Source organism: Rhinolophus sinicus, linkage group LG09 (assembly GCF_036562045.2).
Source record: "Rhinolophus sinicus isolate RSC01 linkage group LG09, ASM3656204v1, whole genome shotgun sequence".
Classification (NCBI taxonomy): Eukaryota; Metazoa; Chordata; class Mammalia; order Chiroptera; family Rhinolophidae; genus Rhinolophus; species Rhinolophus sinicus.
The window spans coordinates 98,857,379-98,883,321 of record NC_133758.1 but is presented as its reverse complement, the minus strand read 5'-3'; the positions used below and the strand labels follow the sequence as shown (position 1 = coordinate 98,883,321).

General features: G+C 38.6%; 1 protein-coding gene across 2 annotated transcripts in view; it reads right to left on the bottom strand.

The window, feature by feature from the left end:
* Positions 1–25,943, bottom strand: part of DNAH11 (dynein axonemal heavy chain 11) — a 291,367-nt gene that overhangs the window by 232,150 nt on the left and 33,274 nt on the right. For both annotated transcript variants that reach the window (XM_074340834.1, XM_074340835.1), the window contains exons 9-18: positions 20,042–20,158; positions 15,494–15,631; positions 15,059–15,183; positions 14,333–14,528; positions 11,404–11,508; positions 10,862–11,254; positions 3,645–3,977; positions 3,169–3,423; positions 2,917–3,086; positions 2,447–2,669 (exon numbers count right to left, since the gene is read on the bottom strand). In XM_074340834.1, coding sequence (XP_074196935.1) covers positions 2,447–2,669; positions 2,917–3,086; positions 3,169–3,423; positions 3,645–3,977; positions 10,862–11,254; positions 11,404–11,508; positions 14,333–14,528; positions 15,059–15,183; positions 15,494–15,631; positions 20,042–20,158 — 2,055 coding nt within the window. The remainder of the gene's footprint in view (positions 1–2,446; positions 2,670–2,916; positions 3,087–3,168; positions 3,424–3,644; positions 3,978–10,861; positions 11,255–11,403; positions 11,509–14,332; positions 14,529–15,058; positions 15,184–15,493; positions 15,632–20,041; positions 20,159–25,943) is intronic.

Here is a 25,943-nt window from a genome sequence, read left to right as displayed (position 1 = left end):
GATCCATTCAAGGGGTAACACGGAATCTGAGGCTCAAAGGAAGGACTGGGTTGCAACAAGCAGAGATCAGGGGGATCCCCTGAGAGCCTGCAGGATGGGCCAAGAGTGTGGGCTCTTATGGAAACTGGACAGTACTTGGAGCACAAGGTCAGTCAATGAAAGATTCTCAGCAGGGTTGGGACTCAATAAAATCTGTAAACTGGGAGTTGCATCTAGCATCATAGTATATTGTACATAGAGTGTGAGGACACAGCCATATTTAAGGGCTTTCAGATAGAACCAAGCACAGGCAAGTATTAAGAAAATATGATGACTGCTAGTGATTATGAAGGAGAAACAGTAACTACTGCAAGTTGCTTTAATTAAAATAAAATTGGGGCAATTGTTATCCTCCACATGCAACTTGTGTTGGTGATCAATCTTGTATTTCCTCCTGACCAGCCTGAATTACTGACATAGAAGCACACACATAGCTAAAAATGTGGCCCACTTTTAAATATTGAAAAGCTTAATGTTTTCAGTACCGCCAGAACCTTAAGTAGTGAGTCAAATTTTTGTAATACAATCTCTGGAGGCAATGGCTAAAATCCCCTATACCAACTAGCTGTGTTATGACTAGTTTCTCTATATGATAAGGCTCAAGATTGGACTCAAAGAATATCCAAATCTTTCTAACAACAAATACAGTGTGTCCTACTGCAACTGTTTCATCCCTCACTCTTGTTACATACGTATCCATATCTTATCTCGCACTCCACATCTGACTGGATTATCAGTTCTAAGGACAGTTTATCGTTCTGTACACAGTATGAATTATCATAATTCACACATATGAATTATGATAATTCATATATCATAATTCTTTATAGTCTTTATAAGTCAAGAGAGCACTTGTAAATACACTGTTGCATTTAATCCTCACAAAACAAAATGCAGGATATAAAATGGGGCAGCTAACGTGAAAACCAGTTCGGTGGTTCCTCAAAAAGTTAAACTTAGAATTATCCTATGACCTAGCAATTCCACTCCTATGTGATTCTAAAAAGACTTGTAAATAGGTACTCAAACAAAGACTTTTGCATAATAGCCAAAAGGCGGAAAACCCCCAAATGTCCATCAACAGATGAAAGGCTAAACAAATTGTGGTGTATGTATATACCCACTGGAACATTATTCAGCCATGACAAGGAATGAAGTAGTGATACATACTGCAACGTGAATGAACCTCAAAAACACTGTGCCAAATGAAAGAAGCCACACACAAAACGTCACATATTATATAATTCCATTTATATGAAGTATCTAGAAAAAGTAAGCCCATAGAGACAGAAAAAGATTGGCGGAAACCAAAGGTTGGTGGCAGGAGGAGGGTGGTGGGGAGTGAGAACTAGTGGGTATGGAATTTCTTTCTGGAGTGATGAAAATGTTTTGAAACTAGACAGAGGTAGGTGGTGGTTACACAACACTGTGAAAGTACTAAATTCCATACACTTTGAAATGGCTACTTTCATGTTATATGAACTGTGAATTTCACCTCAATAAAAATATAAAGAACAGAAAGTGGGAAATGGAAAATAGGGGACAGGATAGAAAAAAGTGAGGTATCTTGAAGGATATTTTACTGCACACTCTGAGGCAAGCAGATGAGATGGCCTCATGCAGTTCTCAAAAACAAATCTAAGCTTGCGTCCCGTGTTCTAATCACTGACTAGAATGCAATAAAAGTTTTTCTAGTTAAATGTGTCCACTGATCACATTTGCAAGGTTAGAGGTAAGCGCATCCCAGAAACTGGTGTGTGATGTAAATATATAAACTATCTATAGAACTTCAATGTGGGCGTGGAAATAAGGGCTTAGCTGTGAGCTCTTTAGTCACGGTTCCAGTTATAACTAAAAAGACTTTTGTGCATCAGATAGCACACAGCAGCCACCAAGTATTTCCAGAGCACAGAAACAAGAGGATGACACAGAAATCCTGTTTAGGAAACACAGTGATTTCTCCATCCAAACTGGGCTTTATTCATTCTTTATTAACACGTCTATGACATGTTTCCAAACACTAGGACATTTCTCAACTGGCAGGCAGTTTTCAATAAAAGAGAGCTCAGATATACTTCATGTGTGAAAGTGATGGTCGAAGTGGACCTCAAAATAGCAACTTAGAGGCGCTCTACTACTTAAATACCTTCTAATAAGAAGGCAGTAGAGCCCGGTGGTTAAGAGCCAGTGCTGTGGCATGAAACACACCTAGATACATGTTGGCTGGCATGACTACTTGTGTGACCTTGAAAAAGGTATCAAGTCCCTTTAAGCTTCAGATTCCTAACTTGTAAATGAAAACATTAATGTCTACAGTACAGGATGCTATGAGGATGTCATGAGAGTGCATGTAAAGAACTTGGCTATTGGAGAGGCTCAGCTTATGGTATTTTACCACTGTGCTTACCTCTAGCTGAGTATAGACTTGCTCAGGCATTTTCTGGCCATAGGTTTCCAAGAGCGTGATGGTTTCTTTCAGTGGTTCAAAGAGTTCATCAGTGGTTCTCTGCCGGCTTCTTACAGCCAGAAGATGCCCCATGATATCAACTAAAACATCATGATCACCTTCACGTAATTCTCTTTGAAGTCCAGCATCCGTCTCCTTTATAAATTCTTGTAGTTCAGTCAGACTATTAAATAAATACATACACACACACACAAATGTGCACACACACAAACACAAATTAGGCTCATTAAAACACTTAGGAGGATAAGACTTCTAATTGAATCTTATTTTCATTATTTCCCTAAACAAACATTACTTGCAACCTCTATTATAAAACAGACAGTTTTAACACTCTTAAAATTAATATCTCAATTTTAGAAAGCAGTCGGGTATTAAGTTAGAATTCCAAATACCAAAGCACAAAAGGCTACCTGTCAATGACAAATCTCAAAAGATGCTCCTGAAACATCCAGCTCCATTTCCTAATAATGTTTAGCAAGCTCACTTTGAAAGGCTTCATGTCCACTTTGAACCAACTATCAAACACTCTGAAGTCATCAAACTTGCTCATCTGAACATACAAAGCCTCATAAACATCAATCTACAATTAGAAAAAATAATAATAAGTACAACAACTCAATCAAAAGCCAAGAATTACATGAAAAGCGAAGCGTTTCCCTTGCCTGTTCCTTGAATTGGTCAAGAGTTGGTGCCTGTGCAGGGATTTCTCCATTTGCATGAGCATCTGTTTCCTCAAATGATACAGTTTGGCCAAACAGGAGAAAATGCTTCATAAACTCGGCTCGGTCATCTACCCACAGGTAAGAGTACGTGTCCAGGGTACTTCTGAAGTCCAAGACTTTAGTGATGACGCTGGCCACTCTGTTCAGTATCTCTTGCCTGACCTCTGCCAGGCCTAACATGTTATCCATATCATCCTAAATAAAAAGAAAACCAAGCACTTCTTAGAACCATCCTTGCTCTCCCAATGACATGCAACATAACATTATCCAAGGTCAGTCTTCAAAGGGATGGTAGTTGGTAAAATCCAAAATTGTGTTGCTTTTTCCAATGTCCCCTTTCCTTGTGCTCTCCATTACCCCCAAATTATTTTTGAATCGTTGATATAAAAGCTATGATCCCTTTACAAAGACAATACCTGATAATTTGCTATTTCCAGATGCATTGCTACTCGCTTCATCTGGGCAGACATTCTAAAACTATTGCATAGCATTTCTTCCATCAGATCATAGATGCTATCCCCAGCTTCTCTTTCCAAAGAAGGTTTAAACAGAATCTCAGGGGGCATTAAGATCATTTGTGCTTGAAAAAATGGTGTAGGTTTTAATCGCTTCTCCGTATTCGTCAGGAAGAAGTCTAAGTCATGCATTATAGCTTGAAAAAAGCCTTCTACCACGATGTCATCAATGAATTCGACATAAATCTTCCAGGTATCCAGAGAAGGATTGGCTTTGAAGAGCTTCCTGTTTTCCTAGAAACATACAAGAATGAACAGATGAGTATAAACACTAGTGAGTATAAAAGTGAAAGTTTTCCATTGAAAGGGTTTGTTAAAGAAGAGACTGCACTTTTGTGCACAACACAGGAACATTCAATCGCTCGGCTGCAGAACCCTAAGCTAGAGGATAAAGATCTAAGCCAGAGTTTGTAACATGTCGCTCGTCCACAAAATACATTCAAAAGTCATTCTTTAAAGGGAAAATCGTCATGAAAACTGCAATCTTCAAGTACAGAACAGAAGTATACTAGTTCCCAATGCATTCTAGATGTATTCAACATGGGCTCTAATTCTTGCTCTGTCCCTAACTTGATGTGTCCTTGAACTTTGCCTTCCAGGGACTTGCTTGTAAATGAAGAGGTTTCCCAAAATGGTCCTCCAGAGAACCCTGCTCTGGGATATCCAAAGTTCACTAAGTCAGCAAAGATGGTCTCCAGGCCAGCTTGGAGAGTCACAGTGCACCTATCACATTAAAATCTATTTAACTTGGTTCAACCCAACTGTTTCCAAACAAAGAATATTTCTTGCAAACTTCCTATGAGCAGCCTGTAGAATAGTAACTCAGCTTGGGAAACGCTGGTCTGGTAAAGTCAAGTTCGCTTTGTGTTTCAATAATATGAAGTTCTTCTACCTCTTTAGCATCTCCCCAGAGTGTGGGTAAAATTAGGGACAGGTCAATGGGGCACAAGAAGACCAGACAGGGATGTGGTTAAGGACTGCTAGAGGTTGGGCACACAGCTTAGGGACATAGATTTGAAAAGGTCAGGTGGGCAGCAAGGTTGATTCCAGAGACACCTTCTGAGTGGCAAAAGTTGCATAGTCTATACAGGCCAGAGGGCAGACAGCCAAGGCAGAAACAGTAGCACAGAGAAAAGGAGACATTGGAATGGGAGCAGATTATAAGGTAGACTATGCTCTCTGCCTTCTTTGATCATTTGCTACTGTGGATATATGATCCAGAATCCCAAGGTGTGTAAAAATCAGAACTACAGAGGCAAGTCTAGCTCCTGACAAAGTAGGACAGAGATGAGCCAGTTCTAGGGGTTTCTTGACCTCAAACAAATTAGAACTGCCCCTTTCTGGGATGCTCTCTTAGCCACCATCCAGGTAGAACTAATTTACATTTGTGCAGTATACATGTCCTGCGCCCCTCGAGTGGTGCAGTACACATCCTGGACAGCTGTATACAGCAGCCCAGACTCCTTTGTAGACACTTGAAAGAAGAAGTATGGATCTTGGGGGTGGAGGGGTAGAAATTCTTATAACCACCTTATTCAGTCTCTTCATTTTAAAAATATGAGAAGAGGGGGCGGCTGGTTAGCTCAGTTGGTTAGAGCACAGTGCTCTTAACAAGGTTGCCGGTTCGATTCCCACATGGGCCATTGTGAGCCGTGCCCTCCACAACTAGATTGAAACAACTACTTGACTTGGAGCTGATGGGTCCTGGAAAAACACACTTAATAAAATGTTAAAAAGAAAAAAGAAAAAAAAAAAAAAAAAAATATATATATATATATATATATATATATATATATATATATGAAAACAAAACACTTAAAACACATCAGTGCCACAATTGTAGGAAGTCAGCTGCTAACCGAGGACTAAAAACCATTCCTCTTGGTTCCCAAGGGTAGGGCTCTTTCCAACACATCACAGTAATATACCTGTGCTTGCCTCATTGTTTATAGTTTTTCATACCAAGAGATCCAGTTTGTATCACTGCAGTGGCATTTAAAAGAAAAAAGTTATATTTTCAACAATTTAGGGCAAAGGGAGGAAAAAGAAAAGAAGAGCTTTGGGTCACTAAATGACCACTCAGGTCCCTTCCAGCTCCATCTCCCATGGTTCTGCCCTTTCCCTCTTCACTTTAAACTCTGACTGCAGACTATCCACTGGGATCCCACAAGCCATGAAGGATGCAACAGGAAAAGGCAGAACGGACTCAGCCTCAGCCCAATTTCCACAGCTTTCCTCCAAACCACATTCCTTACTGGAAGTCTGAGCACCAGGCTCAAAACCATTTGCTGGTAAGAGGGAGGGAGGAAAATCACGTAACAGATACAATTTATAGAAACAAATCATCACTTCATTTCTATTTTGAAATTGAGGTCCCTCGAGTTGAAAGCTCTCCTCAGTTCTCATACTGACTTCACAGCTTCTTAGTTTCTTGATGTAAGGAAACAAAAATGAGCCCATTTGTTAGTAGAAAATGTCAACCTTCTCTGCAAAACCTGGTTTTGTAATTTTCAGTCATATATCGGCAATATTTTCAATGCATTTTAATCAGGATTCACAAATCTGACTGGTCTAACACCCCCCAGATTAGTGGTTAGGGCATATATTTCTTCTTACTATCAAGAAAATGTAACAGTAAAAACTAATTGTAACCCGTCATCTGTCCTCCATGAAGCAGATTCTAATGCATAAATAATTGTAGGTGTGTCCGAAAAGTCACAGAATAATTCACAGCATCTCAGCAAACAACTAAGGAATAGTCAATGGCATGACTAATTAAGATACTGCTGAAAAAACTCATGTCCACATACACACTTTCCTTACATGTCAGAACACACCTGAGATTCTCTTAAGGCTTCCAGGCCTTTAGGCAGAGCCTTCAGAGGGAGCCCTAGCTCTTCTAACACCTTGATTTCAGACTTCTAGCCTCTAGACTGTAAAAGAATAAATTTCTGTTGTCTGTTGTTTTAAGACACCCGTTGTGGTACTTTGCTACAGCAGTGCTAGGATGCTAATACAGGCATTAATCAGAGAAGGCAGGGACAAACGTCTTTGTGCTATCAAACTCTTCTCTGCAGGGAAAAGGAAAATTTTCTTACACATTTCAGACCACGTTGGAAGTCAACAGAAACTTTGACATCATCATTATTATTATTATTATTATTATTAATTATTATTAGCTACATTACTCAGTACAACATATTGAGTGTACCACACCTTATGTTTTGGTGAGCAGGTTTGTTAGCCTTCAAACACTCTTCACTTGACATGCAGGACACCACCTCCTCCTGTCGGTTGTTCCTTTTCTGCCCCTTTGGCTGGTTCTTCTCCCCCTACCGTTTCCTAAGAATGGTGTGCCCTGGAGAACAGTCCTTGAGTTGCTTCTATCCCCTACCTAGACTGGGTTGGGTGATCTCATTCAGCTTCGTGGCTTAGATACCATTGCCACCAAGTTCTCTTTAATTTGCATTTCTGGTTTGGAGCCTTCTCCTAATCTGCACACTAGTGAATCCAATCACTGCGACCATTCCTGTAGCTGTCGGATAGACACCTCAAATCAAAACGTCTAAAACTAAATTCTGATCTTCCTGCCTAAATCTCTCCCTCTTACAGCCTTTCCCATCTGAATAGATTGCAACTTCATCTTTCCAGCTGAGCAGGACAAAACTCTTAGAATAATCCTCAGTGCCTCTTTCTTTCATGCTCCACCATCCACTCTGTTAGGAAATTGTTTGCTCCACTTAATTCAAAATATATGCACAATCCAACCACTTCTAGTCATCTCCACAGCTGGACCACACTGGCCCAGGTACTACACCTGTCACCTAGGTTACAGCCACAGTGACCTCCCAGGCTCCCCACCTTCCCTGGTCTCTCTATAGTCCGATTTCAATACAACAACCAGCATCCTTTTCAAAGGAAAGTTAGATCATGTTTACCCCTCTCTTTGAAGCCCTGTAATGGCTCCTCACGTACCTGCGAGTAAAAGCCAGAGGACATACAAAGGCCTATCAAGTCCTCCCTGATCTGCCCGCCCCCTCCTCACACCCCATGAGCATCCGACCTCACCTCATCCTACCCTCCACCTCGGTCCCTCTGCCCCATTCACTTTGCTGCTTTTCACTGGACACACTGGGTGTGCTCCTCCCTGAAGGCTGTTTCCTGTCCCTGGAATGGTCTTCACCTGAAGGCTTGCAAGGTTTATTCTGTAACTTTTGTTAACTCTATAACCCACTTGGCTAATGCTGTAATTCTGCTCAGATCTTACTTTCTCATGGAGGTCTACCCTGATCATCCTATTTAAAACCATACCTCTTAAATTTGGCAATAGCCAGCAAACTACATATTACATAATTACACATTACCCTGCGACCCAAATATCCCTCTTCTAGAAATGTATCCCAAAGATATACTAACATAAGTGCAAGACGATTTTTGCTTAGGCTCTTCATTACAACGCTATGTGTAAGAACAAAAGATGAGCTGCTAAATAAATTATGGTACAGCCACCCAGTGGGGTACCATGCATCTTTAACAGGGCATGAGAAGAACTAAGTACACTGCCTCAGAGGGACCCGCAGGAGATCAGTAAACAAGAAAAGAACCATGTAGCAGAACAGTATGTGCAGCACTTCACATTTTATGTTAAGGAGAGTGGGAAATATAAGCAAACACTTCCTTATGTTTTGTGAAAAAGAGGAATAAACCAAAATCTAACTTTAAAAAATTTACCTATGGAATAGAAGGGACAGGGATGAAAGCTAGACTTCTCTGACTATACCTTGATTTAGGTTTTGACATTGTAAACACATGTAAATTTTAATAATTAACAAACAAAATTCAAAGTGGGGGAAAAAAAAAAACACCCACACCCTAATCCCAGCACTCCAGAACTCACGCACCCTCCTCCAACTTTACCTTTTTTAGGCAGTCCATAACCAGTTCCAACATCTATGACGTACTGTAGCTATTGTTTACTGCTGCTCTCACTAGAATGTGTGCTCCATGAAAGCAAGGATCTTTGTCTGTTCTACTCACAGAAGTATCTAAAAAATCTAGAATGATACTGGGCCCATAGGAGGCTCACCATAAGTATTTCTTAAATAAGTAAGTGATGATGGACTTGTAAGATACATAATTGGTTATGTTCAATACCCAGCAAGAAAACCATAATCCATTCATTGTTTGTTCTCCCACTGAGAGTTAGCCTAGAGACAAGTATCTTCACTTCACACACGAGAAAACCCAGGCCCAGTTTCTGGAAGACCTGAGACTAAACGCCCTGCTTTCCAGCCTCTCCCCAGGGTACTGTCCCTGCCCCATGCTGTAGTGTAGTGTGAGGGCGGCAGTGTGTGTCTAATCTAGCTGCCCAAAAGAGACAGGTCATGGTTTGAGGACTGCATCTGCCTATAGGGAAGATTCCATTTAACAAGGATGCTCAGAAGGAAATACATAATATGCTGTTGCATCCCCATCCTTTTCTCCTTAAGAAGGTAGGAACAATGAGAAATCAGCTTCCTCATGTCCCCATCACCAGCACCTCCCAATGTAAGCCCCACATTCCTAGTCCTGCCTTCCCTCCCTCCCTCCCTCCTGTTACTGTAGATGAGCTCACTATGCTTCTATGTAAAGGCAACGTGTACATGTATTTATGGATTCCTGTTCTCTCCAGGACTTGCCTGCAACTATACTTTCTTCTCTACTAGATCATTCCCATCCACAGACAGACATCCTGAAATGTCAACCAATATTAAAAATAAATCCCTCCCTAAGCCTGACATACACGCCGCAGGTACGGCCCCGTTTCCAGTTCCCACCACAGCAGAACTCCTCAGGAGTTTACTTGCTGTCTTGTCCCGCTTCTCCCATCCCACTCCTGCCAGCCTTCCATCCTCCACTCTATCACGTGAGTTCCTGGCAAGGACAGAAATGACCTCCCTGTTGCCAGAGCTCATAATCTCCATCCTCACTTACATGTCCTAAATCAGGGTGGGACAGCATTAAACTTTTCCTCCTCCTTGAAACCCCTTCTGGACTCGGGTTTCAGGGCGTCATCTCCCTAGATTTTCCTCCTGCTGCACTGGCCTGTTTCTCAGTACGCCGTGTGCTACATCCTCCTCTCTCTCTAACCTCAGGAACGACTTCAAGGCCAGTCCATGGACCTCTTCTCTGTCTACGGTTAATCCATAACCTGTGTAATCCTAGTACATGGCTTTATATATCATATACACACGTACGCTCCTGACTCTCAATTCTGTCACTCACCTGGACTTCTGCCCTGAACTCCAGACTCCCATTTGTAATGCCCACCTACTCAAAATCTCCCCTAGGGCAGGCACGTCTAATTCACATGCCCAAAACCAAATCCTGTTTTTTCCCTACAAAATCTGCTCCACCGCTGTACTTTCCATTATCAGTAAAGGGAAACGCCATTCTTCCAATTGCTCAGACCAAAAACCTGAAGTCACCCTTGACTTCTCTCTCCTCTGACTTGTCACAGAAAATCAATCCTGTTGGCTTCACCTTCAAAATACGTCCAACATATGATTGCTTTTATCACTATCACTCTGACCCAAACCATCATCACTTCTCACCTGCATCATTAGAATAATCTCCTAATGGCCTCTCTGTCTACCTTCCCTTTGCTCCCCTGTGGCGTATACTTAACAGGGAAAGCCTTTGAGCAGAGTCTTCGGCTGCTATTTCCCCTCAGAGTAAAAGCCACAGTTTCATAATGGCCATCCTTAGGAGACGACTGAGATGGTTACATGAGCTCTTGTAAATGAGATGGCTGGTACATACAGCCAACTCAACAAATAATGGCATCCCAAAGAGGATGTAACTATGACAATAATAAGTATCCCCATCTCTTATCTTTCTGTGTCATCAAACATCTCACATTCCAATCTCCTCCCTCAAGGAATGAGAACAGTGGGGGGATACAGAAATTATAGGCAAGTAATACGAATTCCTCCATTTTAAATGTTTCACAAAGCCACACATAAAGCTCTTTCAGGCCCACTTAAGAGTCCTACACCTTCTTATGTTAAATATTTCTGCTGTTTTCTAAATTACATGAAACGATCTTCCATAAATTTTGAAACCTTAAAAGCAGTTACCTCTACCAAGTTGTGTATCTTGCAGCCATCTTCTTGGATGAGCTTGTATTTTTTGGTGAACAAATCACCCTTGTCCTCCAAAGTAAAGGTGGTCTCCCTTCTGTGCTCTCTCCTGGGCAGGAGTGTGCACTCGGCCCACGCCCTCATGGTCTGCTGGATCACTCTGACATTGTTCTGCGTGCGCTCAACTCTGCGTTCCAACTCAGAGGTGGCCATTTTCACCCTCTCGATGTATCCCCAGCAATCATCCTGCCACGTCAGTGATGACACAGCTGCTTGTAGTTGCTTATCCACAGCCCTCAGCTCATCTTCAATCAAAGGGTATTCTACTTCCAGGAGAGCCTGTTTCAGCTTATTATATCCTTGCACAAGGAGTTCAAGATTTCCAATGTACTGAGCAAAGAAAACCCCAAAACAAAAAGTGCCAAATATGTTAAAGCTACTTTCTCTACCTTAGAGGCATACAAGTCTCATAGGTCTACGTTAATTAACATTCAAAGTATTTCTATTCAAAATATGCCCTAATACCTCAAAGCACACACCTTCAAAATAGTGTCTCTTTTTTTGAAGACGGCTAAGGCCGACTCTGGTATGTCTGACTTCTTCAACATCAAGAGGTATTTCACTTCCCTCAATACAGCCACCAGCTATAAAAATAAAAATCAAGGATTATTACATATTTTAAGAATATCATTCTATTTTAACACAAATTAAAATCAAGACACTTAAAATTTTATCCAATGCTTACTATATTTTCAAATTGTCAAAGAGGCTTTTGTTTCATATGCTTTTTCAAAGCAGCAATCATACATTCCATATGATGTACAAATATAAATAATAAATGTGTAAATCAATGACTATGGCCCACTGTCAGAGAAAGAATTTAAGCGAAAGACAGCAACATACGCACACCAAGATCTAAAATGGAAGGTCACAAATGGACCTTGGTCTTTTCCCTGCACCAGTAGTTCTGTTATAATGCTTCTTTCTAAAACACAAATTTGTTACAATGTGATCGATAAACTAAGGAGCAACCTGAGCATACCACAAAATTTGTCTTTGCTTATCTGAAATTTCATCAGCAAGAAATGCTAGGTAAATGCTAAAACCTGTACCCGACGGAACCAAACAGCTTAGGAGTATGCAAAATGCTCACAGGCACACCCCTGAAACATCCACTGAGTCCCAGGGATCATACATGTGTGATGAGCCACGCCCACCCACTTCCACTGGTACAACTTTCTGCCTGGTTTCAGATAACCCTCCTTCCACCACTTCACAATAATACACAAGTTGTAACCCTTTCAACACCCACTTCCATAAGCAAATTTCAGGTCTTTGTCAAGGGAAAGCATCATATTTATTGTAGTCTTTATGTATTACTCAACTATTTAAAATGTGTAAAACTACACAACTGTGTTTTCTAGGTTCCTATTTTTTTAATGTATCACTGACAAAGTTGTTGAGTACTCTCCACCTACCCCCTTTACTTCCCCCATAAGTTCTATACTCTTTATTGTGCAATCTTTCATAATACAGTGATTTTTAGGCATGCATATGTCATGTGGCAGAACTGACTGTACCCCTAAATCACAGGTTCTGAGGAAAAGACCATACAACATGCTCAAGAAGGTAAACCAGTTGACTTCCGTAGGGTGTCCCACCCTAGGTTATCTAGTACAATATATTTTGTGTTTATAATCTATATTTTGTGTGCTTATAATCCCTACAGATAGAATCACAGGAATCATCCCTAAAACATCTCAGGAATTTAGTTTCTACATATTGGTTTTATGAAATCATAAGGTAGAGGGATTCCTCCATTCTCTAGGTCATATATTTATGTTCATGTGCTGAGGTTTATAAACAAAATTAAATGATGGGATTCTTTATAATAGTTTAGAGAAACAGATCAGAATTTGGATACTGATTATAACTATCCAACTCAGTGAGGCTAACTTTCCCACTTCCTAAGACATATATTTGGACTGCCATGAAAGATAAGGTAATCACTAAAAGTGAACATACAATCTTGACTATCTAGAAATTCAGCCAGATGTTTAACTGCTACTTTTTTTTGTAATGGCAACTTACAAATAGATGTTCTTATATACTTGCCCTTTCCTGTAAAGTATATACATGTCAGTAAATAGAAAAGAAAGCTTCTTTTGTGATTCCTACCAAACTATAAGACTTAGAGATAGGTTGTTTAAAATATATTTATATCATATTTATCATATATATGCACATATTGTATATTATATGAATATATACACACATATATAATTGCTATTAAAGTTTGTGTGCTACCATTATTACGTGACATGTAAATGAAATTGTGTGAAAATAAACATATTCAGAAAACATAAAATTTCTCTGTTATGTGGTTTAATCGTGTGATAACAAAAGATTTGTTTAACAAATTTGTTTAATTTTCTTAAATATTATTTAATTGTTAATATTATTTTTGCCATTTATATGTTGTTTTATGGGGTTTTTGAAAATTGTTCTATAAAAATTACAATCAATTTAATCAACATATTCAATTTCATTGTCCCTTCGAAAGATATTACTGTGTTTCCCCGAAAATATGACCAGGTATTATATTAATTTTTGCTCCAAAAGACGCATTAGGGCTTATATTCAGGGGATGTCATCCTGAAAAACCATGCCAGGGCTTATCTGGTTAGGTCTTATTTTCGAGGAAACACAGTATGACAATCAAAATTTACCACTGTCCACTAAAAGCATGACAAAGGGTTTCTCATTGCATATATCCTGTGGATTCCCCAAATCTTAACTTACATGATGAAATTTTAATTAACTAAAAATACTGGTATATGTACTATGAATATAATTCAAGCCAGAAAACATCTGATAAAAGCCTAATAATTCCATTCAATTGAGCTAAGCATTTATCAAGTATCACCAAGTGCCAGACACTGTGCTAGAAATACAGAACACAAATACAGAGGAGGTGCCAAAAAAATGTATACACATTTTAAGAAAGAAAAACTATTAAAATGGTAATATCCAATATATACCAATAGCAAAAGATGAATACAAGTCATGTTTGACTTCTGTAATTATAAGAAGTGCTCCAAATGGTTACCATCAGCGTCCAGACACTTCTGATTACAGCGAACTACTGCTTGAGCCACACTGACCAAAGTGTCCACTTGTATACATTTTTTGCCATCCCCGATATACAATGAAATGGACCCTACTCTCAACTAGGTTATTATCAAGTGAAGATGGAAGTGGTAAATAAATAATTATGAGGCAAAATAAAGAGTAATAAATATAGAATATAGGAAATAAATCTCTAAAACAGACCTATTAGAAGTTGTTTTCAGTTATATTCCTCACAGCACTGCCACTTTCCCACCATATTAATGACTGGAGATATCTGAAATACACTTATACTAAAAATGACATTGATAAAAAAGCTTAAAAACATCAAACCCTTACCTTTGGGTCAAAGTTGACACTGAGAAGACCATTTACGGGACTGAATTTAACCAAGGGTTGATTTAAACTGAATTCACAGATTTCATCCACGTTACTTTTCCATTCTTTATAGATATGATTTTCAAATTGGTCTAGCAAAGTTGTCATTTCAACATACTTTTCATACACTAAGGCATCATCGGGACTTTCCAAGAATCTGTAGGAATAAGTTTGTTTCCACTTTTTAATATATTCAATAGATTTCGGCTTATAATAATAAGTTTGTTTCCACTTTTTAATATATTCTATAGATTTCAGCTTATAATAATATAGAATACAAAATAAAATATACTACAAAAATTAGGAAGAGACACGATAAAGGCTAAATAATGTTGTGAATTGTCTTAATAGAAAGAGAAAGGAACAGAGAGAGCTCTGCTCACTAAAAGGAGTCTTACTAGTGACTGGACAAAGGAAAAACAATAACAAAGAAACTACAAATATATTGTGGGTAAAAAGAATAAATGAAAAGGAAAAAAAAAAAGGACCTGAAAACCTGGAAATATATAAAGTTATGAGTCCCGTTAAACATTCCAAAACCATGGCGATGAATGTCCATCAATGAGCCCAGCCAATGAAAAGAGTTATAGGCAATGACTCAGTGCTCAAATGAACAGCTCCTGCCCTACATAAAAATCGCCTGTAGCATTAAGGCCATTTTACCGTGAAATAAACCGGGCTACTTACAGATACTGCAAAGATGCGAAGTTTGACGAAAACTTCTGAAGTCGTTCAAGGACCTCTTTAGCCCATTTGATATTTCCTGACGTAAATGGCATGTTCTTGTTAAGAACTACATTTCCACGTTCAATCTACAAATTGTTATTTTGGTGAAGAGAAAGCAAGGGAACATTTCATCAGAATGCATTCCAATTTCGTAAACAGTTGCTCATTTCATTCTCTTACAGTACAAATATATAAAATATATGCATTAAGTCACGTGATTAGTAGAAGAGTTATGGTCCTAAAGAACACTTCATTTCATAAGGAAACCAATTAAATAAAAGCATAAAGCCTTCGTGCCTGTATCTAATCTTTAGATATCATTAAATGCAGTCCTAGTTGATGCCATTACCCATAAAAATGATGCTATGGCTGTGCTCAGCTTTATCCCCCACTTACCTGTATCACGTGTTCATTATACAATTGCTTACACATATCCAACTCGGCGTTAAACATGTGCACCAGTGTGCTGTAATGTGGGCTGAAAATTTCCATGACAACTGGTTTCTCTAGAAAATTCCCAAATATGGTCAAAAGCTATAAAAATCAAAGTTAAAGAAAGGTTAAGAACCAGGGGTTTTTAGTACAAATACTCAACTCACTGTTTCCCTCATTAACGCTCTTGTATGACTAAAGACAGAGCAAAAATCTAGAACTCTACAAGCATCATGCAATACCTCCAAATCAAAAACGTATTTTTCCAATAAAGAAAATTCTAAATGCAATTTCCCTTCCTCATCAGAAAATAAAAGGAGTCAGAAAAGAACCAGTCAGTCAGCAATCCCTGCTCACAGATAACACTACTTCCTGTTGGGCACCAGGAAACGTTTTAGAAGATGCTTTGCGGATATGAGAAAAAGATTTATGTACTCTTTATTTGTTCTTCCCTCCTACATATGTATTCTTTAGATACAGAATATCAAGGGCCTCTAGGTCACACCATTAATAATTATACCGCATGCACGTCACAATGGCTGTCCTGCCACAGCTGTCCATCTCCCATACCACACCACCAAGCCAAACCCCAACACAGCAGCCTGGAGCAGCAGTGGGGACCTATTCCTTTTCCAAGCACAACCATTCCACAGGCAGCCAATCCCTTCCATGTGAATGTCCTGACTCAAACCAATGCCTTGAGCTAATTAGTTAGATTCTCTCAGAAGGAGAATCTGGGCATGGCAGACGGAACCTAGGCTGGCAAAATTTTGAGTGAACAGAAATTATTAGCAAGCAGAGGAAGCTAAGGAGTAGGAGACAGGAAAAAGCAGGTACATGGACTGAAACAGGATCATATGACCAGCAAGCAGAAGAGTGAAGGTCCTCAAACTCCTCTTGCTCAGTGCATGGAGCCTCCTAGAGCCAAACTAACCTTTACCATCAGTTCCCACAAAGCTTAGCCTATCCGGTGAGCCTAACCTTGGATTTCCATCGCTTCCTGTCTTGTTCTCTGCCCCACGTGGATTCTTCTGCATGCTAGCTAGTGTGAGACAGATTTCTTTGCAAGCAAAAGAATGTCATTAAAATACATATTTTTGTATAAGCAATGTTTATATAGGGCTGATAATGGGCCGGGCACTCTATTTGAAGGGGCCTTAAAATGCTATTATCACGTACTCCAGATAAAGAAACTGAGTCATGAGGAGGGAGTAACCTGTCCCAATTCACACAGCCAATGGCGGAGCTGGCATGTGACACTGGGCCGTCTGCACAGGGCTGTGCTCTGTGCAGCCTCTCATCAGCCACCGTTTCAAACTGTTACTTTGTTGTTTGCTTACTCTGGGTAGGCTCCATAAAATGTTAGTTATTAGGCCTGTTATATAGGTGTTTTCTTTGAAATAAAAGAAGACATCTTCTCCAAATACAATCAAGGTGACAGAAACCTGTATAATACCAAGGTTTGTGCCTTGTTAGCAAAGTGGCAAAATAACTGTTTTTCCTCTGAAGGAAATAATAGGTGTTCCCTCAAATTTGTTTTCTTTAAAAAACAGCTTCACTGTAAACATGTAACATTTTATAAACATTTCCATAAACTACATTCACTGAAAACAAAAATTAACACAATGAAAACATTATAAAACTAAACTGTAAAATCTCACCGTATCTTACAGGCCAATTTAGACAAATAATGTTTTTGTTTGTTTGTTTGTTTGTTTTTTTCCTGGAAATACTAATTATAATTATTGTAGAAACTGCTAAATATTTTAAAATCTGCTTGGTTAGCTGTTACCTAACAAAATGTAAATTATTAACTTTCTTCTCACAACCATTTGTTTTGTTGAGTTTGGACTGCATGTTTAAATTCAAAAGTAAATGCTGTTACACGGATTTAACAAAGAAATGTACTCCAACAGCAGTAGGGAAACATTTATTTTACAACATTCACTTTCAAACACTTATCATATGGACCACAACTGAAACAATACCAGAAGCTTCCTAGCTATATCTCTTGCCTATGCTTAGTGGGGCTTAACTCCAAATATAAAATAAGAAAGACAAAGAGATAATTTTCTCTGGGGAGATTGTAAAGCCAGAGAGTAGTAGTGGAAAAAAAAACGTCAACCTTTCAGACAGTATACATTATCATAATTTTTCAATCAATAATTACCCTCCAGGATGAGAATAAAGGTCATTTGAACCTCTTGTTTCCTTATCACAATGGAACAAAGAGCTATTTTATAAAGAGTATAGATGTTTCCCTTCCTATCAACCTGAGATTAAAGATGGGCTCCCACTTTTTGCTTCTTTCCCTAAATATCCCACTAGAGATCTGTAAGGTTTACCTTCATTTTCGTCTACTTCTTAGTTTCATTTGATAATTATAGCTTTCATAATGCTGTTGCCACTGTTCAAGCAGTATATGTTTATATTTTTCCTAGGTTTGCCTCTTTCAAAGATTGTTGCTGCCTGACTCATATACACGTCACGATTTTATAGTTTTCAATTACATTGCCTGAACACTTTTCTAGACATGTTTTTATCTTATACACTTCACTCTACCTTCATGTAGACACACTGTAAATTTTAGAGAAAGCATCCCTGAGTCATTTGCTTTGTTTTGTTTTCTAGTGAGTGTCAACACTGTACGCTTTGAACTAGAGCAGAATAGTATCTGGTCCCAGCACCCTTCTTAGCCACGTCTTTGCCGAGAGCAGGCACTGAAGCCTGGTCCTCAGAGAAAGGTCTGCAAGTACTTAGTCCCTGGCACACAACAGTAAGTGATCAGAGTACATCATCCCACAACTATGGTAGAAATCATTTTCTCCCTAAATATGCAACTCTGTCATTTTTTCTTCTGCCACCACTCTTTCTGCAGTTTTCCTCCACCAGTGTCCTTTCAGTCCTGTGATGCCCAGTCAGTCCACCTTACTTCAAGCGTTTAAATGTCTGCTTTACACAAGTGGTTGTAGATGATCCAAATACAACAAAAACCATAAGATGTCCCACCCTGCAGTAGCTCATCTTGTTTCAGCAGAAGGTACAAATATGCAGAGAGTTAAAGCATATGATGATAAGAGATAAAAATTGCTTAGAAAAAATTGGCACAAGCTAGAAAAGAATCCATATTAATGGTTGGGAGAAGGGGAAGAAGACAGACTTGAATTAGAAAAACCTTTGTCATTAAGACTTCATTCTACATTCTTTGTTCCAGCTATTTACAAAAACACTAACAAGTAGCTCCAGTAACAGAGGATTTGATAGGCTACTGTGTAGCCATTAAAATATAATATTGTTGAATTCTGTTCTAAAAGCAAGAAAACATTTATGATTCAAAGCTGACTGAAAAATGTTACAAAAGAGGGTCAGAATATGATGTAATTTTTGTCAAAGAGAAATATGCATGCATATCTAGTCAAAAGAAAATATGGCAGTGTTAAATATAATAGTATTTTTGAGGGATGGGATTACAGGTGGTTTTATTTTATAACAGGCTATATATTTTGGCCGGCAGCATCTCGGTTTCATCCAAGAGCACTTAAAAAACAAAGAAGTACTTGAGTCTCATGAATTCTCTGTGTTCAAATGTTTTACTGGGGCCAAAAGACTGCTAATAGCTTCACCACCATCTGACCAATTCATTTGAATTTGAAGGTCAAAACCAAACAAATATCTTATATGAAATCTGTGTCTGTTACATTGTTTTGTACTATCATTTTCAAAGAATTGTGCCCATGATTCTCTAGCTAGGTTTCTTCTGGTATTGAAGCCTCAGTTCCTCTTTTGGGATGTCATCTGAATTTATAGTTGACTTGCAATTCTCGTTTGTGACAAACAAGTTTCAGATGGTGTCCCTTTTCCCAATATTAAAAGTTTTCCCTTTGGGAGGACTATCCAGATGCTTTTCTTTTACGCAACACAAGACATACACACCATATTTCATCAATTCTATGACAAACATTCTTTCATGTTTTAACATCTCGGAAATTCGACTACCTCATATAATCATGGCATTATAATTTTTTGACATTTTTATTGATACACAAAATAATGACATTGCTGATAATCCATGGTATGTTATACCTGATGAAACACAGTCTATAAATAGCTATTTATTTCAGTCAAAGTAATAAAGTGGGCAGGTGAATCCAACATATGTAAACAATGGTAAAATAAAAAACACTCTTAAATCAATAGATATTTTTCACTTTTCACTATGGCTTACTTTTGAATATTTCATTGGCCGTGCCAAACTTGCTATAAAGGGAATGAGAGCTAAAACACTGTGAATGCAAGAAAAGATCAATAGTTACAACTGACTATGATCAAAGTAAACTTCATCACTCGTTAGTGCATTATTCAAAGTGTATAATTCAGCAAGCTGAATATGAAGAGAATGTGACTCAGTTAATAGTTTACCTGGATCAGAAAGGAATGTTTTCAACCCTTTCATCTAACAGTCTAAATGATTCATTAGTAAATTATCATTATCATAGCTTCTTCAGAACTAACCTTGAATGCAGCTTCTAAACCATTGCAGTTAAAGAAACCCTCACAAAGAATTGTCCCGAGCCTTCTGTCAAAATCCAAAGTTTTGGACTTAAATACAACATAATCACTTTCAAATTCCTGTAAAATTCAAAGTAAAATATTAGTTCACAGGAAAGAGTCCAATAGTGAAAACTCCAATCACATAAGAATAACACACGTCCCTGCCTTTCTGAAAGAATTTATTTTTCATAGGAAGATTCCAGGGAAGATCAAGAAACAGCTTTATATAACCAACTGTTCACGTGTCAGCCTTATAGAAACACTGAACATTTAACAGCTGTCAGTCCATTTTTTCACAATTCTTTTCACTGTTCCAGACCCCAACATCAGTAATTTGACCCACCAGTCTGTCCTCCTTCTGCCAGTTCATTCTGATTATAAACGAAAGGGGGTCAAATATATGTGACGGAAGGAGACTAGACTTTGGGTGGTAAACACACAATGTAATATACAGATGATGTATTATAGAACGGCACACTTGAAACCTATATAATTTTATTGACCAATGTCACTCCAATAAATTGAATAAAATTTTTTAAAAAAAGGAAAAGAAAACCTTTTCAGAAACAAACAAACAAAAACAGAACCCACTCTCATTATAATGTAGTATATCTATAAGTTTAATAGGAAGTTTTTATGTTTTGTTTTTCATGGAGCAGAAAAACCTACCAGGAAACACTTTTTTCAGGTGAGAACAAAAAACAGAGGTCTATAAGGAAGCATCATTAGTGATAAAGGTGAAACAAAATACTCTTACATTTTCCCAGTGTCTTATTAATATGCGATTAACAACCCCCAGTTTCCTCCTGATGCGAAACCACCCACTCCCATAATTAGAAAGCATGAAACAGTGAAAGAATAACTATTATCTGCATAGCATTGCAATTCAGTCTTCAGTGAAGGAGACCCAGAAATTCAGAAAGTCTTCGGGCTTTCCAATCAAACTGGCCCTGAACTACACGCCACATGTTTAACATAATGAAGCCCTTTAGAACCTCCATAAACTGACCCTCCGTCTACTCATAATAAAAACAATAATAATGAAATAATGACAGCGAGCTTTTACTCAGTTTTCCATTTTAAATACTTTACATTTTTTTATTACCTTAATTCTCCCAACATATGATATAGGCAATATTTTTTTCCCCTGTGTAGGCAACGAAACAAACTCAAAGGAGTTAAATAATTCGCCCACAGTCACACCATGGGTAGATGATAGGACCAGATTTTAAAGCCTGGCAACCTGGCTCCAGAGCCCACACTGCAACCATGATGCTTCTACGAAGGAATGCCCTGTAGGCTGCATTGAACACACATTGACAACACGGCGTGAGCGCAAAGTTCTAGAGCACTTAGTGAAGTACCACAACGTTATATTTAGCATCAAGGAAATCTCCAGTTCCCCTGAATTAGAGCCAGACAGTCTCTTCATGCAAGGATTACTGACTTTTAAAAGTAAACACAACTTCCCAACAAGTTGTAACAAGCCTAACTTAGCCCTCTTCTCGGCATCGCAACAAGGAACATACAACTTAAGAGCTTCAAACATTGTTCGAATACTTAGTAAATAAGTAATACCTCACAAAGGGGGGAAATGCTAATCTCCATCCTAGACCTCTCTCCCTCCTTCCCAAACTCTTTTCTCTTGCTTACTCTCTCAAACCAAATTCAGAACTGCCACTGCTCCCTCTCCCCTAGGAAGTCCCACAGATAATTCACACTGATCTTACACACATCTCAACTCATCAACTTCTGCATAAAGCAGCTCTTCTTTTTATACAGCCTAACAGGAACTTCCGCCATCTCTTTGACTCCTTTTTCGTTTGGTCACGTACTATCGATCTTTCCTTTAACCACCTGTTGAATATGTCCACTATTCTCTATCTTGCCAGGCAGAACCCTAGTCCGAATCACACTTACCACTCATCTGGATTCCTGCTAACCACTTTCTACTTGCCTCGTCTCTAGTCCTGTCTCTCCGAATCAGTCTTCAAACTTCAGTCTAAACACGCTTTCCAAAATGGAAATCTTCCTATGGCAACTCTTATTTCGTAATCCTCCGATTCAGAACCTTAATTCAGAACCCTTGATTTCTTAAAAGAAAGTCTTAAAATATCACTATAATCTACAAGATCCTTTGTGATTTGGACCCTATTTACAGTCTCAACTATTCCTGTATCCCTCCCCTTCACACTGTAAGATCTAGCCAACCTGCCTTATTGCATCCCTCTGTTTGTGTAATACAATTTTCTGCTAACCTCTTTTTTTTTTCATCCATTCTTCACCTGTTTCACTTCTATTTCTTTTTCATTTCTACTTATCTCTCAGTTATTTTCTGTTTCCTTTTCACCTCCCCTGGGAAGAGGCCCTTCACAAATGCTCTCATAGCACTCTTGTAATTGGCTGCCTATATTCTCCCCTGGATTTTAAGCTCTAGGAGTCTAATGGCCAGGTTTGTTTGTGTGTGTGTGGTTTTTTTTTTCGCAATTAGAGTACCAATATTTAATGACGTTCCCAGCACACAGGTATCTCAAAATAAATATTTATTGAAAAATAAATGATATGCTGGTATTACTCAAGAGTCATTGATCAATTTTTTCCATATTCTGAAAACTGCAAAATCGCCCTTTCTTAGTGACATGGGAAATTAATGAAGAGTTTTAGCTACAGAAATGACACGGTTGACCTGAGCTCCTACAGGGCACTCACTGGAGCTGCTGTGTGAAGAACAGACCCTAATGATATCAAGACAGGGGCTGAAGCAGCAGTTTACAGGCAAGCGCAATACTCAGGGTTTTACACTAAGTAGCCCATGACATGTGGCATTTAATGAGTTGCAGAAGACAGGAAAGAATAGGTTTGGGGAGAGGTAAAGCAAGGGTTCGGTTTTGCACGTTTATTTTGAGATGTTGATCAAATATGTAAGTAAAAATGCAAGTAGGCAGCTGACTCTATGCTTTGAGTTTGGGATTTAGGAAGGTCCTTTACTGTTAGGTACATATAATGTGCTTTAGGCCTTGGAAGATGTTCTTAAGTTGATAAAGTTCCCCTCCATTCCTATTTCTGAGAGTTTTTATCATGAATGGATGTTGAATTTGGTCAGATGCTTTTCATGCATCGATTAACACAATCATGACGTTTTTCTTCTTTCACCTGTTAATATGGGGACTACATGGATTTTCAAATACTGAACCAGCTTTTCATCCCTAGAATAAGCCCCGCTTGGACATGATGTACAATTTTTTTCTATATTGCTGAATTCTATTTGCTAATCATTTAAAGATTTTTACACCTATATTTATGAGGGAAAATGGTGTGTACTTTTCCCTTTTTTGCATTGTCTTGTCTGGTTTTGATATCAAGGTAACTACCAGCCTCATAAAACAACTTGTGAAGCGTTCCCTCCTCTTGTATTTGTGGAAGAGATTGTGTAGAATTGGTGTTAATTCTTAAATATTTGGTAGAATTCTCCAGGGAAACAATTTGGGGACTAAACATTTCCTTTTTGGGAGTTTTTAATCACAAATCCTATTTCCTTGATAGTTATAGTGTTATTCACATTATCTATTTCACCCAGCACAAGGAAACAAAATTGTAGCTATGTGTATTGAGGGATGTTAACTAAACTTATTGTGATAATCATTTTGCAATATGTACATATATCAAATCATTATGTTATACACCTAAAACTAATACAATGTTATATGTCAATTAATCTCAATTTAAAATTATCTATTTCATATTGGGTGAGTTGTGGTAGTTATGTTTTTATAAGGAGTTGGTCAATTTCATCTAAGTTATCAAATTTATGTGTTTAGAGGTTGTTTTTTGTTTTTGGTATTTCTTATTATTCTTTTGATGTCTGCAGAGGATGTAATGGTAGCCCATTTCATTCCTAATATTGGCAATGTCTTCTTTTTTCTTTGCGTGTTGCTAGAGTTTTCTTTTCAAAAAACTAGCTCTTAATGTAATTGATTTTTCTATTATTTTTGTTTTCAATTTTATTTATTTCTGTTCTTGATTATTTCCTTCTTTCTGATTGCTTTACACCGACTTTGCTCTTCTTTTTTCTCCAGGTTCTTGGGGTGGAAAACTTAGATTATTGATTTGAGACTTTCCTCTTTTTTAACGTATGCATTTTAGTGCTATACTTCTCTCTCTCAGAACTGCTTTAGCTATTCCCATAAATTTTGATATGCTGTGTTTTCATTTTCATTCAGTTCTCTACAGTTTATTTCCTTTGAACTACTTCATGGATTCATGGAATATATAGAAATGTGCTTTTCAGTTTACAAGTTTTTAGAGATTCTCTTGTTTTGTTTCCATTATTGATTTCTAGTTTGATTCCATTGTCATCAAAAATATACTCTGGGGCCGGCCCGGTGGCTCAGGCGGTTAGAGCTCCGTGCTCCTAACTCCGAAGGCTGCCGGTTCGATTCCCACATGGGCCAGTGGGCTCTCAACCACAAGGTTGCCAGTTCAATTCCTCGAGTCCCGCAAGGGATGGTGGGCTCTGCCCCCTGCAACTAAGATTGAACACGGCACCTTGAGCTGAGCTGCTGCTGAGCTCCCGGATGGCTCAGTTGGTTGGAGTGCGTCCTCTCAACCACAAGGTTGCCGGTTTGACTCCCGCAAGGGATGGTGGGCTCTGCCCCCTGCAACTAAGATTGAACACGGCACCTTGAGCTGAGCTGCCGCTGAGCTCCCGGATGGCTCAGTTGGTTGGAGCGCGTCCTCTCAACCACAAGGTTGCCGGTTTGACTCCCGCAAGGGATGGTGGGCTGTGCCCCCTGCAACTAGCAACGGCAACTGGACCTGGAGCTGAGCTGTGCCCTCCACAACTAAGACTGAAAGGACAACAACTTGAAGCTGAACAGAACCCTCCACAACTAAGATTGAAAGGACAACAATTTGACCATTGTTTCCCAATAAAGTCCTGTTCCCCTTCCCCAATAAAATCTTAAAAAAAAAATATATATATATATATATATATATACTCTGTATGATTTCAAATATTAAAAATTTGTTGAAGTTTGTCTTATGGCCCAGGATATGAATTGCATATCATGGTACATGTTACACGAGCACTTGAAAAGAATGTGAATTCTCCTGTTGCTGCATGGAGTGTTTTATAAATGTTGATTAGATCTTCTTGGTTGATGGTACTGAGTTCTACATCCTTGCTGATTTCTCATCTACTTATTCTTTCAAATGCTGAGAAGGGAGCACTGAAATCTCCAACTAAAATTGTGGATTTGTCTATTTTTCTTTTCAGTTCTATCAGCTTTTTAATCACATAGTTTGCTGCTCTGTTGTTTGGTGCATACACATTTAGGATTGCTACATTTAGAACTCCTACAACTCAACAACAACAAAAGAACCCAATTTAAAAATGGGATAAAGTCTTGAATAGGCATTTCTCAAAACATATAAAAATGGCCAAGAAGCACTTAAAAAGATGATCAACACCACTAATCATTAGGAAAATGCAAATCAAACCACAATGAGGTATCACTTCACAGCCATTCAGATGGCTATAATCCAAAAAAGAAAGGAAGGAAAAAAGGAAGGAAGGAAGGAAGGAAGGAAGGAAGGAAGGAAGGAAGGAAGGAAGGAAGAGAGGGAGGGAGGGAGGGAGGGAGGGAAGGAGGGAGGAAAGAAGGAAGGAAGGAGAAAAGATAAGCGTTGGTGAGGATGTGGTAACATTGGAATCCTTCTGCATTGCTGGTGAGAAGGCAAAATGGTTCAACCATTGTGGAAAACAGTTTGGAAATTCCTCAAAAAGTTAAACAGAATTACCATATGATTCAGCAATTCTAATCCTAAGTATTTACCCAAAAGAATTGAAAGTAGGAACTCAAAC